The following is a 16,461-nucleotide window of genomic DNA, read 5'->3' as shown; positions in this document are numbered from 1 at the left end:
TCAAAATCTGCCCCTACATTGATTCTTTTGCTACCCTGGTGAACAGATTGGGCTCGGTCATCTGCCAGTGCAAAGATTTTGACATTGTTACCTTGGCCCTCAAGATTGCAACCCATTTGGTTTACATAGCTAGGTCACTGCGATCGCTCAACTAGGTCACCAACCTGGCAGTAGCTTACATAAAATAGAATCACAAAGCAATGCCATGTATGAAGGATTTTTGAGCTAGCTGCCACACAACTTCTGGTAGAATCACCAGTGAGGTTAGGTGCACTGGTTGCTATACAGTATTAGACACATTTGGCTTTTAGAATGCCATTTTGTGAGGGGAAATTTCAATTTATAACTATTGCATTCAAAGGGGTTAAGCTGTTTCAGGAAGTGAAACCCAGGAACAACCCGTCAGCTCTCAAAGCTCCCTGCACCCACCTGGTGGTCTTGTAAGAAATGTCATTCCCAATCTTTCCCAGGGCCCTTTCCGGGGTGAAAAGTCTGATTATTTATATTGCAGCATCTAGGAGCCCTAATCATGGACCAGAACTCCATTGACATAATCAGTGTCTACATTAAGGGGTTGAACCAGTACAGTAGTACTGATGGCTGAAAATTTCATGTAGACAGGGCCTTAGATGGCACTTAGAAGTGAGTTAGAGGGACACAATGAGTTGAGTTAAGCAATTAAAATTTTAAATGGGGTTTGTTTTTCCTAATGTTTTTAAGATGTGTTGATCTGGTTTTGCACAATTGAGCTTTGTGCATATTAGCAGATTAGCTTGCTTTTGAAAGAGCAACAAGATTTCAATATATAATTTGAAATATCTATAGAAAAGGTAGATACTATATATTTTAAAATACAAAACTTGATTTAAAAATAAATAATTACAGTTGTTAAGTGAAAACAATGTAGTTATCACATCATTTACAAAACCCAGGCACATAAAAAGGTAGGGAAATATGCATATTTCATCAGCACACAACAACCTTACTTCTGACCCATGGCTTATTGACCTTTTTGTGTGTTGTTTTTGTTATCTTGATTTCTGTCTCTAAATATTTTCTCTTAAGGGAGACTCTTCAGGGGAAATGATGAGTTAATATATTTATCACTAGACAATAAAACATTGTGTTAAAATATTTATAATTGCTTTTTTCTTGAGAGTAATATTGGCCTGGTCCACCCTAATCCCCCATTTCGAACTAAGGTACTTCGAATTCAGCTACGTTATTAACGTAGCTGAATTTGCGTACCTTAGTTCGAACTTACCGCGGGTCCAGACGCGGCAGGCAGGCTCCCCTGTCGATGCCACGTACTCCTCTCGCCGAGCTGGAGTACCGGCGTCGACAGCGAGCACTTCCGGGATCGATCTGGGATCGATTTATCGCGTCTAGACAAAATGCGATAAATCAATCCCAGAAGATCGATTGCTTACCGCCGGACCCGGAGGTAAGTGTAGACCTACCCCAAGTATATGTAGCTTAACAGGAAAACCATAAAACAATTGCCCCTGGCATACACCTTTCTGGCTGGCACAGAGTTAGCTATGTAGACTGTGCCTCACTTAAAGTTGCCCCCACACTGGGAAAATGACTGTGTTTAAGTGCTTTTAACTTTCTAAATCGGGTTTGTTTTCATTATTTTTGTAAATAGTTATTAGGTAATTTTCAGTGAGGATTTAGTCATCCTGAACATCTAGGCCTTAATACTGAAAAGAATTATTAATGTGCTTCGCTTTATGCATTGTGTGAGTAATCCCATTGACTTCAGTGGGACTGCTCACGGACCCTGATCTTCAACTTGTGTATGTTGCTGTAGCTCAGCTGAAATCAACTGAACGATGGCAATTAACACCAGCTGAGGAGCTGCAGGATCAGGGCCTTAAATGTAAAAGGTTTAGCCAGTTTGAGTGATCAGAGCAGAAAAGTGTTTTTAAACACACACACCCAACCTCAAATCAGCTTGCTCAAACCGGGGGAGGAAGGCGCATCACCCCCAGACTAAAATCAAGCATGGAAAATTTCGGTTAGGAGAAATTTTCACAATGTTATGAACATGTTAATATAAGACCATAAGAATGGTAACATTTTCAATGTTAAAAGGCACTGTTCTTTTCCCATTAGTCATATTTTAAGGTAAATTTAATTTGTGCTTCCAACTAGTCTATTAACAATTAGCATATTAGAGTCCAGTCTTCCAGTCCCATGGCTTCATCCAACTCCCAGGGAAATGAATGGGACTTTGTCCCTTAACTTCAGGGAGAATTGGGCCCTAAAGTACTATTGACTTAAATGAAAATGTTGCTACATTAGGGACTGTAGGTTTGACTCATAGTAACTGTTAGCAAAAGTTATGTAATCTTTCATGTTCTTCAGATTAATTCTCTGGTGCCATCTAGTGTTTTTAGTGTAGACTACAAATGTCAAATCCTAGTTCTTGGAAAATAAATTGTTTTGGGCTGCACAAGTCACCCTTCACTGCTTTTCAGTTTCACTTTTATGTATAAAATCATCCCCGTGGTTCTTAATATTTGTGATTTAGACATGAAACTTGACTAGTACAAGACCAAATAGACATAGTTAAAACACCTTTCACAGCAAAGATCTAAAATGTTCTTGACTTTCCCTGATTTTCAGTATTAAAACTTCATCAGTACATAAGTTTGAGAGGATTGTTCAATTTCCCCGTCTATTCTCGGTGAAAAGAGCCAATAGTAGTGGATTTACATTTTTATATGATCACTTATCTTCTGAAAATTGAGACCTACCAGTTCATTTCAGGTTGACTGATAATAATGACTTTTGATCACTATCAACAAGCAGCGGGATTGAAATCAGAAAGGAAAGACTGCATACTCCATTAACAGTTACTGCCCATAATTGCAGAACCTATTCTTCATAAAAGTCTAAAACTTCTTTGGGCACTGAATTCCAGTGCCTTATTTCATTTGGCATTAGAAAAATGTTGGGGGTTTTTTGGGTCAATTTTATATAAATTGGCTTTTTAGCTAATGGAATGCCTCACTGTGTCAGAGGAAAGACAATTAGTAATTTTATTGTGCCTTCTATCTGCAGACCTCAAAGCATCTAGTGAACATTCATTAACTTCATGTAACCCTGCAAGGTATGTAAATATTAGTTTCCTCGCTGGTAAAAATGAGATTAAGGAGTCGGTGAATTGCCCAAGGTTACAGAGCAAGGCAGTGACAGAGCCAGGTGTAAAACCCAGCAGTTCAGATTCTAATCGCGTAACAGGACTGTGCCCTCCATCAGGGCTACCATGTGTCCGGATTTCCCCGGACATGTCCGGCTTTTCGATCTATAAATAGCCGTCCGGGGGGATTTCTAAAAATCTAAAAATGTCCGGGATTTCACCCCAGTCGGCTATTTATAGATCGAAAAGCGGCGCTGCTTGGCAGCCAAAGCCCCTTCTCGGTTCCCCCCATCCCCTGCAGTCTTAGCACGCCCCGGGGCGCCGCAGCTGTCTTCCCCCTCCTCCCATCTCTTGAACGCTCCGCCCCCTGCTCCTCCCCTTCCCCTGCTTCCCACGAATCAGATCTTCGCTGGAAGTCTGAAAAGAAGCAGGGGCAGGCGGGCAGCAGCAGGTAAGCTGGGGCGAGGGGATGCGAGGAGGAGGGCTCCAGGTAGGCGCAACGTGGCCCAGTCTGGCCCCGGCCGGCCCCAGCGGCTCCGGCCTGGCCCGGTTCGGGCCCCGGGGCACTGGCCCCAGTTCCGGCCGAGCGCGCCGGCCCCAGCCCCAGCGGCTCCGGCTCCAGTTCCAGCCGAGTGCACCAGCCCCGACCCCAGTGGCTCTGGCCCAGGACAGCCGGCCCGGCCCCGCCTGAGCACTTCCGGCCTGGCCTCAAACCCCGCGACTCTGGCCGGAGCGCAGCGATTCCTGGGCTCTTGTTAAAGCCGGCCCTGGTCGGGGGATAGGGAGTGGGGGGTTGCATGGGTCGGGAGTGTGGGGGGGGCTGCCAGGTGGGCAGGGGTGTGGAGAGGGGTTGGGACAGTCAGGGACAGGGAGCAGGGGGGGTTAGATGGGTTGGCGGTTCTGGGGGGGCTGTCAGGGGGGCAGGGGTGTGGAGAGGGGTCGAGGCAGGCAGGGAGCAGAGGGGGTGGGATGGGTTAGGAGTTCTGGGGGTCTCGTCAGTGGGCAGGGAGCAGTTGGATAGGGTATGGGAGTCCCCGGGGTCTGTCTGGGGGGGGTGTGTGAATATGGGGTGGGGGTGTGGATAAGGGGCGGGGCAGTCAGGGGACAGGTAGGATCCTAGGGGGCAGTTAGTGGCAGGGGTTCCCAGGAGGGGGTAGTCAGGGGACAAGGAGCAGGGGGGAGTTGGGGGTTCTGAGGGGGGCAGACAGGGGGTGGGAGGGAGTGATTGGGGGCAGGGCAGGGGCGGGGCTAGAGCGGGGCCCCTCCCCCCCGAGTCCTCTTTTTTGACTGCAAATATGGTAACCCTACCTCCATCTCACAAAGAACTGGGGCTGGGAGCAAATTGAAACCCAACACTTTCATTCCCCAGTGAGCATCCCCACGGGCTTGCACCGAGAGAACAGAAGCTGGGGATTCAACACCCGTTAGGTGACTCGGGTGGAAATCTGCCTGTAGACCTGCCCTAAGTTTTGATACGTGTTAAACGTCAGCGGCGCTGCCACGTGGCCTGCGCGTTCACGTGCCCCAAGCCGCGCTAGTTCAGGGCAGAGCTCCCGGGGGCGGCTGCTGGCCGGCCGGGCCGCAGGACGGCGCTGCGGGCCTCTAGCAGAGAGGCAGCGCGTGAAGCTGCCACCCTACCCCAGTGCAGCAACGGGCCTGGCCTATCCGCTTCAGCCATCGCAGTGCATGCTGGGCGTGGTAGTTTTTGCTGCCTGGCTGTGGGATGCGATGGGGGGGTTGGCACGGCTTGCTGGGATACGTCACGTAGGCGCCGTCGCAGGCGGGTGCGTAGGGCGAAGTGAACTGCGCCTGCCTGCAAGGAGCCCGTTGATTGGTAAAGCTCCCCGCCAGACCAACGAGGGTGCAGGGTGGGGGCGGAGCTCGGCGCCGGGGTGTTTGGATTCGAACGCCACTGCTGGCCGGCGCAGGCGCAGTGTGAGGCAGGGCGGCGTTGCCCTCTAGTGACGGGGTAGGGGATGCCGGGCGAAGAGGAGGAGGAGGCCGAAGCGGGGGTCGCGGGCAGCGCCTCCTCCCCGCCGGCGGAGGAGTGGGGCACTCGGCAGCGCTATGAGGAGCTCTGCAGCAGCCTCAACATGGACGAGCGCGCCCGGGCCGAGGCCTGGCTCAGCTACCAGGGCATGAAGCGTAACTACACCCTGGAGGTGAGGGGCGGCCGGTGTGGGGGGGGGAGATAGGGCTAGCTGCGGAGGGGGGGGGTGTCTCTGTGACAGACACAGTCCGGACCAGGAACGCTGTGGGAATCGCATCCCTTATTGTGCCTCAGAGACTCCGCCCCAGCGTCAGGAAATGGCTCGGTAGCCCTCTGTGCAGGAGTCCTCGCGCCCCTTCCCCCCCCCCCCACACACACACACCAAAAGGATGTTCGTGTTTGCCCCGTGAGGGAAGGGGGGTTGGAGTCCCTGACCTGGGATTTGTTAATCTGAGGTTCTAACTTTTTTCCTAATCGAGGGAAAAAACCAAACTGTTCTCCTGCCGGAGATAGTTGCAAACCAGGATATTTCTCTCCAATTCCTTCAAAATTGCCATGTGTCTGTTTCTGCAACATTCCAAAAAATGTGTTAAACCGAGTCTCATACAAATTTCTTCTCGTCTATTAAACCTTTGTTAAAAAGTGGGACGTTTAAGTGAAGTCTACTATTTCTAAAGCTTTGCTGCTTTTATAAAATAAGGAATATTTGCTGGTGGTATGAAGTGTTTTTTGTAAATTAACATAGTACATTCTGTGATGCAGTATCCTCAGTCTTTCTGTTGGTTCTTTGGCTTGCTGTTTTCAGAATTCAGTAGTTCACCATGTATGTTCCCGTATGGACTAATGGGGTTCTACCATAGTGTATTTACTAGTAATGTGTGCAAAGATGTTTTTCGGCTATCGTGTATTCTATTCAGATAAAGTACTTTTTTGTGTTGGTATTCTACCAAATGTTGAAATAAGTTTTATTTCACATATTACACTAGTTTCTGGATTTAACAACAGAAATATACACATCCAGTTTGCTTACACAGCTACTGTGATTGAAAATCTGATATATGTACACACAAATATTGCTACATTAATAGGTACCTATTGTGCATACAAATATCTGCAGTACCATAATAACCACAGTTTCTATGTGTGATCTAGCACATAATTGTGCACATACTTTTGTGTGGTCAGTTTTTGGAAACACAGCTTTTAAATTTGATCCCCCGAAGTTGAGATTCAAATTTATTTGAAAAATATTTCTACCTGATAACTTTGTTAAAAAATAAACATGGCAGTAAAGAAAAGTGTTAATGTGTATATCTGAATACAGTAGGATGGCAATTAAATATAATTTACTGTGCAAATATAACTTTTTTTTATTCATATGCAAAAATATATTTAAAGTGGGAATTAAGATACAAGCACTCAGCTAGCACCTTGTGCTGCTTGTGCCCTACCAGCATATGATAATTTAATTCCCAAACTCAAAGGATACTATACCAGCTTCCATTACATACTTCTTATAAGAAAGTTGTTTTAAAAAAAAAATCACCAAACCACAGAGGTTAGAAAACCAAGAAAAGCTGAGTTAATGGGATATTTTCCACATTCTACAATCTTAACTCTGCCTCCTTTGAGGACCTTTATGTATGTCTTCTTACCATGCATCAAAAGCCTGATTTATTTGGAAAGGAACAGGGAGGTCAAAGCACCAAATTTAAAATCAACTTTTTGGTAATTTAGAAAATTCCAGATTTTGAATGTTAACTCAGTGTCAGAGACACAAGGTGTTTGAGTTAATATTTTTTTTTTTAACCAACTTCTGTTGGTGTCAGATAGAAGTTTTCAAATATCTCCCAGAAAAAGAAATCTGTGTAGCTTGAAAGCTTGTCTCTTTCACCGAACAGAATTTGTTCAGTAAAAGATATTAACTCATCCACCTTGTCTTTGTAATATCCTGGGACTAACACAGCTACGATGACACTGCAAACAATTCATTGTCAGCAAAAAAAGTAGCTTACTGCACAACACGTTTTATCAATTGATGTCTGCTGTATGCAGTTAGGATTTCCCTTATTTGTACTTTGTCAGTTGAGGTCTTAGGATTTTATTTAAATTGCTACCAAGTTTTGATTGATATATATATATATATTTTTTGTAGTACTGAATGTTTATCAGGAATAGGTTTATCTGGTCTTAATACATCATCTTTCTGTAGGCCAGGAAAATTATGGCTCTGATAGAGAGGTATCCACCAGAGTGTATATTGGCAGTTGGAACATTGAGAGTGACATGATAGACTTACCAATAAGATATTCTCTGACAGGACACTAGGATATATGTGCCCACTGCTAGAAAATGCCTTGAATCTCATCTGTATGACCCTTTCAGTTACCTTGATGAAATAGACATACACTTGGTCTGGTTTCATATAAGTTTCTAACTATATTGATTGTGGGTGCAGCCAGACTGGAGAGCCCAAACTTGAAAACTTTCATTCTTAGTCTTTGAGGAAAAATGAACAAGTGTCCTTAGGAACATTTGGGGAAGAAGAATGTTCTGGCAGCCAGGAGCAGTTGCTTTCATATCCACAAGGTGATGGAACATTTAAAATAATCTTCTCTTGTTAGAAGTAAAAAAGCATGCTAAATGCCCCATGTAAAATTTGGTTTAACAAGAAATTGGTAAGTGTAAGTTAATTGATTCTTTAGTAATTGTGATGTTACTTAATTTTAGCATTTTTAAAATTCCTTAATTCCATTATAACTAGAAAGAGCTTTTGAATAATTGAGTTAAGCTTTACAATCTTTCCCTTGAAATGTACAGGATTATTTTTTGCTTTTTTCTCTATATTGGATGCATAGCTGAAGTAAAAGAAACACTTGTCAGTGTATCCTTTAAATGGCGTAATGTTTAATTTCACAGGGGAATGATCTACACTGGCTAGCATGTGCCTTATATGTGGCTTGCAGAAAAGCAGTCCCAACTGTGAGCAGAGGGACAGTCGAGGGAAACTATGTATCCTTAACAAGAATATTGCGCTGTTCAGAACAGAGGTAATTTCTTCTTTCAAAAGTGCAACTATGTTGTTAAAATGTAAGTCTGCATTTCCCCTGCAAATGTCTAGAAATTGAGAGTGAAAGGTGAAAATTATCTTTAACTCACTCTTATTTCCTGCATTTTGACACAGTGTTGTTATATTGCAAGACCTTTGTTCTTAGACACTATCATGAGTTAGACAGTTTGTCTTTAATAAAAATTGTCCATCATTCTGAATGAGGATGTTTAACTCAGAAGGTTAAAATCATTTTAACAGACTTTGTTGTGATTTTATATCTAGTCACAATTCACCTGAATCATTAGCATGTTGTAACCACAGTATTTTTCTATCTCTGAGGCTGGCTTTTCAACCTCAGGAATCACAAGCAGGCCCATAAAAAGTAGTAGTGATGTGTGGGAGTGTCTTGGGGGGTTTATTTGGTGAAATCAAGTAAAAGCTGAGCTGTCTATTTAATACTTAATAATCAAGACAAGAATATGAATATTCTAATGTACTTAGTGCTAATAACCAAATGAACGTGTGAATGTATTAAGTTGTGCTAGTCACATGAGACATTTACACTTACATACACTTTCTCCTTCAAACAGTGGAGAGATGTCATCTTTGAGTTCTAGTCCCTGTGTGTATTCCACACACTCCAGGCACCTGAGACTGCAGATTTCTACTAAGTAGTGTCTGTTGTTTTGTGGCTATGCAGTTATTGTCCTTGTGCTCCAAGCTGAGGATATAAGGAGTGGGGCAGATTGACGACTCTCCAGTTCCTTCTTACTGCTGCATGGCCTGATTCAGAATCCTCTGAGTCCGAAGCAATCTTCACATTGTTTCTTCTGAATTTGTAAATATATTTGTATGTGGTTTTTAGTATTCTTCGTGGTTTAGAGTTTTTTATAGTCTAGTTAGTATAGTCTCCCCAGTCAGATCCAGGCACCTTTCTGAGCACAAGTTCCAGAGCAGAAGCCAAAACCGCTAAGCCTCGGAAACCATTGCCTCTTGCAAGAGTAAGGGGCATACTCATGGGCATAAGGACTGATCCCCTTCCTGATCTGCCTCTAAGAGAAAGGATCCCCAACTCTTTCCAGGTCTTGTGAATCCTTGTGCATGGGTCTTACAGACTTGGGCATAAGATTTAAGAGGACCTAAGAGGGAAAGGCGCAAAGGAGGAGGATCCATTGGTCTGGCCCCAACTTAGAGGTTGAAGGATAGTCATATGCCAGGAACTGACTGGGAGCTCCATGTTGGACTCCTCATTGAGAGTACTGACCCACTCCACAAGGAATCTGCTGATGATAGTGCCCTTGGATGTCTTGGATCTGTTGGTCCTGACACCCAGGGCTCCACAAACTCCTGGATGGACTGAAACGTTTACCTTACCAGTGGATATTTTCACTTTGCCCTAACAACAATGTCCTTTCCTGTCTGGTCCGGTCCTCCTCTGACACATTTCATTATCAGAAGAAACCACTTTGAGGGGAGGGGATTCTCCCCTATTCCCCCCCCCCCCCCCCCCCCGCACAAGTCAGAACATTATTTCCCTGGTAAAACATGAGCCTACCTTCTCGTTGGCCGTGTCCGTTGTTCTAGACGAGCCTTTTGCTTCCTTACAGGAGGCAAGCCCAGATGGAACCTCTAAAAGGTATTGGAGCCATCCTCCTCCACGTACAACTATCCAGGGGATCAATGATAGACCGTGTCTTGGTGTCTCCCCAGCCAGTCGACCCTTCATATTGGCTCTACTGCAGTTCATGGGATCCATATGTTAGACATCCCAGATCCGTGCATGAATTGCACCCACCCTTTTGTCCTAGCTGATACCACTAAGCTCCGTTGGAGTATACTGAGAGAGAAATTGAACCAGATCCTTCAGTATTGACAGTTCCGGTGGGCATATCATCATCCTCACCTGACAAGGCAATCACTCCATTATTACCGTCCCTGCATAATGACCACAGGCAATTCCAGGAACTTTTCCAGATAGTTGTGACCGAACTCCAGATCTGTCTTGAGGAGATCCATGACACGCATCATAAATTCCAGTCCAGTTATGGAAATGGTGCGTCAGAAACCACATCGCACTCCGGCAACATATCTTCTTTGAGTGATTGCTCATATTGATTCCAATTAGGTGTGTGCGTGCACAGTCGTCGAAAAGATTTTTCTGTAGCAGCAGCCATCGGGTTGGCTGTGGAGCCCTGTGTAATGGCACCGAATTGGCACTCAATATATGACCCTGCCGACCTGGTGCCTCCTCAGTTCCTTCTTACCACCAGTGCCATCGTTTGAACTGCGGTGAATTGCTTAGCAAGCTCTCCTTGTTTCCCCCCGAAACAGCAAAGCCTGGCAGCGTCCTCCATAAAGATACACCTCACTGCTATCTCGGCTTTCCACCTGGAAGCATCTGGATGTTCCGTCTTCGCCAACCCTATGGTTGGTGGGTCCTTCAAGGGTCTGGAACGGCTACATCCCCAGATCAGACAGCCTGTCCCCACGTGGGACCTTAACCTGGTCCTCTCCAGACTAATGGGGACCCCCATTTGAACCATTGGCAACTTGCTCCCTTCTTTATCTGTTGTGGAAGGTAGCCTTTTTGGTCGCCATTACATCAGCAAGGAGGGTGTCTGAGTTAAAGGACTTTTCCTCTTATCCATCCTGTACGTTTTTCTACAGCAATAAGGTGCAACTCAGACCTCACCCGGCCTTTCTTCCTAAGGTGGTGTCAGGACATTTTCCTGCCTGTTTTTTATCCTAAACCTCATGCCAGTAGCCATGAGTGGAAGCTGCACTCCCTGGATGTTCAGTGAGAACTAGTCTTTTACATCCAGCGCACTAAGCCATTCAGATAGTCGAACCAGTTGTTCATAGCACCAGCAGACCAGATGAAAGGACTCCTGGCCTCATCGCAAAGGATATCTTCCTGGGTCACGTCATGCATCCTCACGTGCTATGAGCTGGCCAAAATACTGGCCCTAGCTCTTACTGCACACTCCACGAGTGCTCAGGCCTCATCAGCGACATTCCTGGCCCAGGTCCCGATACAAGAAATCGTCAGGGCAACAAATTGGTCCTCGATACATACATTCACCTCTCATTACACCATCATCTGGCATGCCAGAGGTGATGCAGCTTTCGGCAGAGTGATGCTCCGATCAATGATTCCATAACTCCAACCACAACCCCTAGGTAAGGCTTGGGAGTCACCTAATTGGAATCTAAATGAGCAATCGCTCGAAGAAGAAAAAATGGTTACTCACCCTCTTGAAACTGTTGTTCTTCGAGATGTGTTGCTCATATCCATTCCAAACCCACCCACCTTCCCCTCTGTCAGAGTAACTGTCAAGAAGGAACTGAGGAGGCGCCAGGTCGGCAGGGTCATATATTGAGCGCCGTGGAGGCGCCACTCCAGGAGGCTCCACAGCCGACCCGACGGCTAGGGGAAAAATTTTCCAATCACTCTGCACACAGCAAGCACACACCTAATTGGAATCGATCTGAGCAACACATCTCAAAGAACAACAGTTACGAGAAGGTGAGTAACCGTTTTTTCCAGATCTGCAGGATGCTCTGGCACACAATCTCAGCAGGAACTTTTCTACAAACCACAAATAGGAGATACACAGTTATGTCCTAAAAGACATCTTGGCTCAGTGGAGAATGCCATCTTGGGATCTGTTCGCCTCCTAGGCGAACAAGAAAATTCCATCTGTACTGCCTCAGGGCAGCACTAGTCTGATTATCCAGAGGCAAGGCTCTCCTGTTATCCTGAACAAGCCACCTGAGGTATGCTAGTAGAACAGCAAAATCTAACATCCCAAATCCAAACCCTCTTGACCTCATGGCCTGGCTGTTGGATAGATACCCGACGTAGGCCATTCGTAGTTGGCAACCGTTCAGTCTATTCTCAATCGAGCAGAAAAGACTCCACCAGACAATGCTGTTTAGCTCAATGCAGGTGTTTCTCAGCCTGGATGCAATGGGGGGGAGGGATAGCTCAGTGGTTTGAACATTGGCCTGCTAAACCCAGGGTTGTGAGCTCAATCCTTGAGGGGGCCACTTGAGGATCTGGGGCAAAATCAGTACTTGGTCCTGCTAGTGAAGGCAGGGGGCTGGACTCAATGACCTTTCAAGGTCCCTTCCAGTTCTAGGAGATGGGATATCTCCATTAATTTCAATTTCAACCAGCTGTCCCCAGAATCAGCAGATATTTCTCCTATTTCCTGTCCCTGAAGACTTCAGGGCTTTCTGTGGATCCACCCAGCAGCAGATGGTGCCTTCTGTTTGGTAGAAGGCCACTCCATTTTTACATACCCAACAACAATCAGATTCCTGAAAGGACTCGTTTACCACCAGCGGTGAAACCAGTGTATCAGTGGGATCTCAGCCTTATACTATCAGTACTACCAGACCACCCTTTGAACCACTGATGACGTGTTCAGTGTCCTACTTCTCTATGAAGGTCCCCTTCCTAGTTGCCGTCATATCAGCCAGAAGTGTAAGTGAACTAGGAGCTCTCATGGCTTATGCCATATGCCATACTAGAGGTTTCCCTTCAACTTCATCCAAAATTCATCCCCAAGGTAATTTCCAAGTTTCATATGAATCAGCATATTCACTTACCAGTAGTATCCTTTTCAAAATCTGATACTTTCAAAGAGGAGAGAAGACTTTACTCTCTCTATGTCAGATGGGCTTTGCTTTCTTTCTTTGCAGATAGAAAGACAATCAGGAAATCACCAAGATTATTTATTGCTATAGCAAAGTAATCATGAGGATAAGCATTATCTGCTCAGAGACTCTATGTGGCTCTCTGGCTGCATCGTTCTGTTACCAGTTGGCACGTATTCCTCTCCCAGATGAAGTGGGAGTCCATTCCAGTAGAGCACAAACAATCTCAATGGCATCTCTGAGAGAAGTACCTGTGCTGGACATTTGTATGATGGCTATCTGGAGCTCCATCCAGACCTTCACAAAATATTACACTTTAATCCAGTCCTCTTCTGTAGATACATCTGTTGGGACAGTACTTTTACAGACATTTATACCAACTGTATCCTCGAACCCTCTCCTGTTTGAAGACTGCTTAACAATTACCCATGTGTGGAATACACATAGGGCCCTGCATTCAAAAAAGAAATGGAAGATCTTTACCTGTAACTGGAGGTTCTTCAAGATGGGTAATCCCTGTCTGTATTCTATTACCCACCCTCATTCCTCTCTGCTTCAAGCTTATTTGGTTTGCGATGAGAAGAGGGACTGATGAGTCATCGGTCCGCCCCGCCCCCATATCATCAGTTCAGAACACAAGGAGAATAACTGCACAGGGACAAACCTACAGATGGGGGTTGCTAGAAATCTCTAGTTTCAGGTGCATGATGCATTTGTGTATCTACTTGTGGGATACAGATAGGGACAGTGCACCTCAAAGAACCTTCAGTTACAGATATGTAACCTCCATTTCACCTCCACACTTCAGCCTGTAACACGCCTTAGGTGATAAGATCTCTACCATAGTTTGACAAATCCCTTTTTACCACATGCTTAAAATCCATAAAAGCAATAAAATAAATTATTTCCTAAAGCTATTGACTAAGCTGAGTCAGTGTTAATCAGTTATGCAATTGTGATGATCAAGCAGCCTAACATACAAATGATTATAGCAAGAAACCGTAGATATATAATAATAATTGATAAGTATATTGTTGGACATTTTAAATAAAATGCAGAAAAGTTTTGTTAAAAAAAGCAAAAAGAAATAGAGGAAGGTAAAGACACAGGATACAAATTTAGGTGAATCCAGCTATAAAAGACAAGCTGGGGGGAGGGGGACAATTAGAAGTCAGGGAAGAAAGGGCAATAAAACCATAAGGCAAATGAAAAATATAGCGTAGCTCAGTGGTTCACAAACTGGGTCAGGTCCCTGAAGTGGGTTGTGGCCCCATTTTAATGGGGTCTCCAGGGCTGGCGTTAGACTTGCTTTGAGGCCTGAGACCGAAGCCCGAGCCCCACCCCAGGGGCTAAATCCCAAGCCCCATCACTCAGGGCTGAAACTCAGGGTCAGGTTACAGGCCCCCCACCTGGGGCTGAAGCCCTTGGGCTTTGGGCCCCCTGCCAGGGTAGTGGGGCTTGTGCTTTGGCTTTGTCCCCCCCTGCCTGGGGCGGTGGGGCTTGGGTGGGCTCAGGCTTCGTGCCCCCCCCCCCCCCCCCGGTTTGTGTAGTAATTTTTGTTGTCAGAAGGGGGTCGAGGTGTAATGAAGTTTGAGAGCCCCTGATGTAGCTTATTTAAAAGCATAGCAGAAATGATACATATGTCATGTTCTGTCTTTTCCCTCTGTGGTTGTAGATTTTCCTTTAGTACTGTGAAGAGTGCAGGGGTATTTTTTTTTCTTCCTGCCAAAGTAGATAAGTGGTTCAGGGAAATGGGGGAAGCTTAATATGCAGACTAGTCTGAGCCACTGCAACTGATGGTGCATATGTGGGGAAAAAAGCCACTAACGTGCAGTGTAAAGTCACTGTGAGCACCAGCAAGTAATGGTACAATGTTCTTGTTAGGTGTCTGAACTCAACTTTGTTCATGAGTGCTCCGAGTTTTAATTGTCTTTGCCTGCTTGTAATCATGCAATGTTATCAAACTGTATATACCATTGTCAACAGTTGAAGTGTAAACCATGTTGCGTTCTGTTGTAAAATGTTTTTTATAGTTTATTTATATTTCATAAAAAATAAACTCCTCATCTGAATCTTTTAAATGTTCTCAGCTTGATTGAGTTTTTTAACAAGATGAAGAAATGGGAAGACATGGCAAATCTACCCTTGCAGTTCAGAGAACGTACTGAGAGACTAGAAAGAAACTTCACTGTTTCTGCTGTAATTTTTAAGAAGTATGAACCCATTTTCCAGGACATTTTCACGTATCCTCAAGATGATCAACCTCGTCAACAAAGAGGAAGAAAACAGAGGTGTGTGTTTGTTACTTTTTCTAATTGATTTTGGAGCAGTGCTCATTGATAATTTCTTGGTGCTTTAGTTTTATATTTTTTTAATTCAGTGCATCTCCTAGTAATTCCTGCAGTTTCAATAATAGGTCATTCTTCTTTTTTCCGGGCTTCTCTTTATGGTAGTAAATTTCTATTCCATTGCCTTGTTGAAAGACTAAATAGATTTTATGTGCTGTACATAATCAGATTTTATGTGCTTAGTGTAACTCCTCTTTTTCTGATTCTGTACTTGTCAAAATTTCATGTGCCTGAGTTTGTTAATGTTGAGCATGGCTTCCCTTGATTTTCTTTGGTTAACCAAGATGGAAACGTACCCGTTCATTGGTGCTTCCATCTGTGCAGCTGATGCATTCTTCATGTCTATCGTGCACAGCCTTTATTTTCCCTTTTTAACACTTAGTTAATTTTTTTTTCAGTTCTTATATTTAATGCATGTTTCTGTGAGCACGTTAGTATCATATTTAAAACTGAGCTTATTTAAACCTTACTCATAAGACCATTTCAGACTGTCCAAATACTGTTTTTGAGTTATGGAAGATCAAAAAATTAAATGTGCTTAACATAGAGTTAAAACACTTGAAACAGAACCAGTTATTAAAATGAATTAGTTGATTATAACATGGAAGTAGAAAGTTATAGTAAATCCCATATATAATTCTATAATAAGAAGAGTAAATCTTGCAGATTGTTAGCATGGATAATACCAAGAGAAGATTTAATATGATTCTGGAGATTAAACTGGAAAATCACACTCAGGAGCAAAAAAATGGTTTGGAAATCTTTTAAGATGATTCCATGTATAGGTATATGGTGCCAACAGAATAAAAGCTGATTAAGAATTCTTGACAAATTACATTGATCAAACTAGCAGAATCTAAAAAAAGGAACTTATTAGAGAGGGAAATAGAGGAAATGGACAAAGGAGAATTTTGAGGTTAACTGGATTCCTTGTTGATTTATTTTAAAAAGTAAATAAATAGAATTACTTAAGGGAGCATTTAACTAATTTAGTCTTTCAAAATAGAAGTACTGTCAGAAATGGAGAGGCACTTATGAGGCCTCTTGAAGTCATACAAAGATCTTGTATGTGAGGCTAATAAACCTATTATACAAACCAACTTAGGCAAATTTTTAAAAGTGTAAGGACAAGAAAACTTGGGAAACATGGATTTTATTACTTTTGTCTACATTTCATAGCAAAATTCTATCCTGGGGATGAGGTGTGGCACAGGACATGTCAGTTGGGGTGGTTTATTTTCAGAGAAGCAAGGACTGGTGA

The 16,461-nt window shown here is 44.1% G+C and overlaps 1 protein-coding gene across 2 annotated transcripts in view; it reads left to right on the top strand.

The window, feature by feature from the left end:
- Positions 1-4,918: 4,918 nt before the first annotated feature.
- RBL2 (RB transcriptional corepressor like 2) overlaps positions 4,919-16,461 on the top strand; it is a 55,350-nt gene continuing 43,807 nt past the window's right edge. Inside the window, exons 1-3 of one of the 2 annotated variants that reach the window (XM_065567034.1) lie at positions 4,919-5,310; positions 8,058-8,188; positions 14,943-15,143. In XM_065567034.1, the coding sequence (XP_065423106.1) occupies positions 5,125-5,310; positions 8,058-8,188; positions 14,943-15,143 (518 nt within the window). In that variant the 5' untranslated portion in view covers positions 4,919-5,124. Of the gene's footprint in view, positions 5,311-7,601; positions 7,728-8,057; positions 8,189-14,942; positions 15,144-16,461 lie in introns of those variants that run through there. The other variant, XM_065567035.1, reaches the window with a different exon arrangement.

This window comes from Chrysemys picta, chromosome 14 (genome assembly GCF_011386835.1).
Source record: "Chrysemys picta bellii isolate R12L10 chromosome 14, ASM1138683v2, whole genome shotgun sequence".
Classification (NCBI taxonomy): Eukaryota; Metazoa; Chordata; order Testudines; family Emydidae; genus Chrysemys; species Chrysemys picta.
Note: the sequence above shows the minus strand (reverse complement) of the source record. Positions and strands in the feature narration are given on the sequence as shown.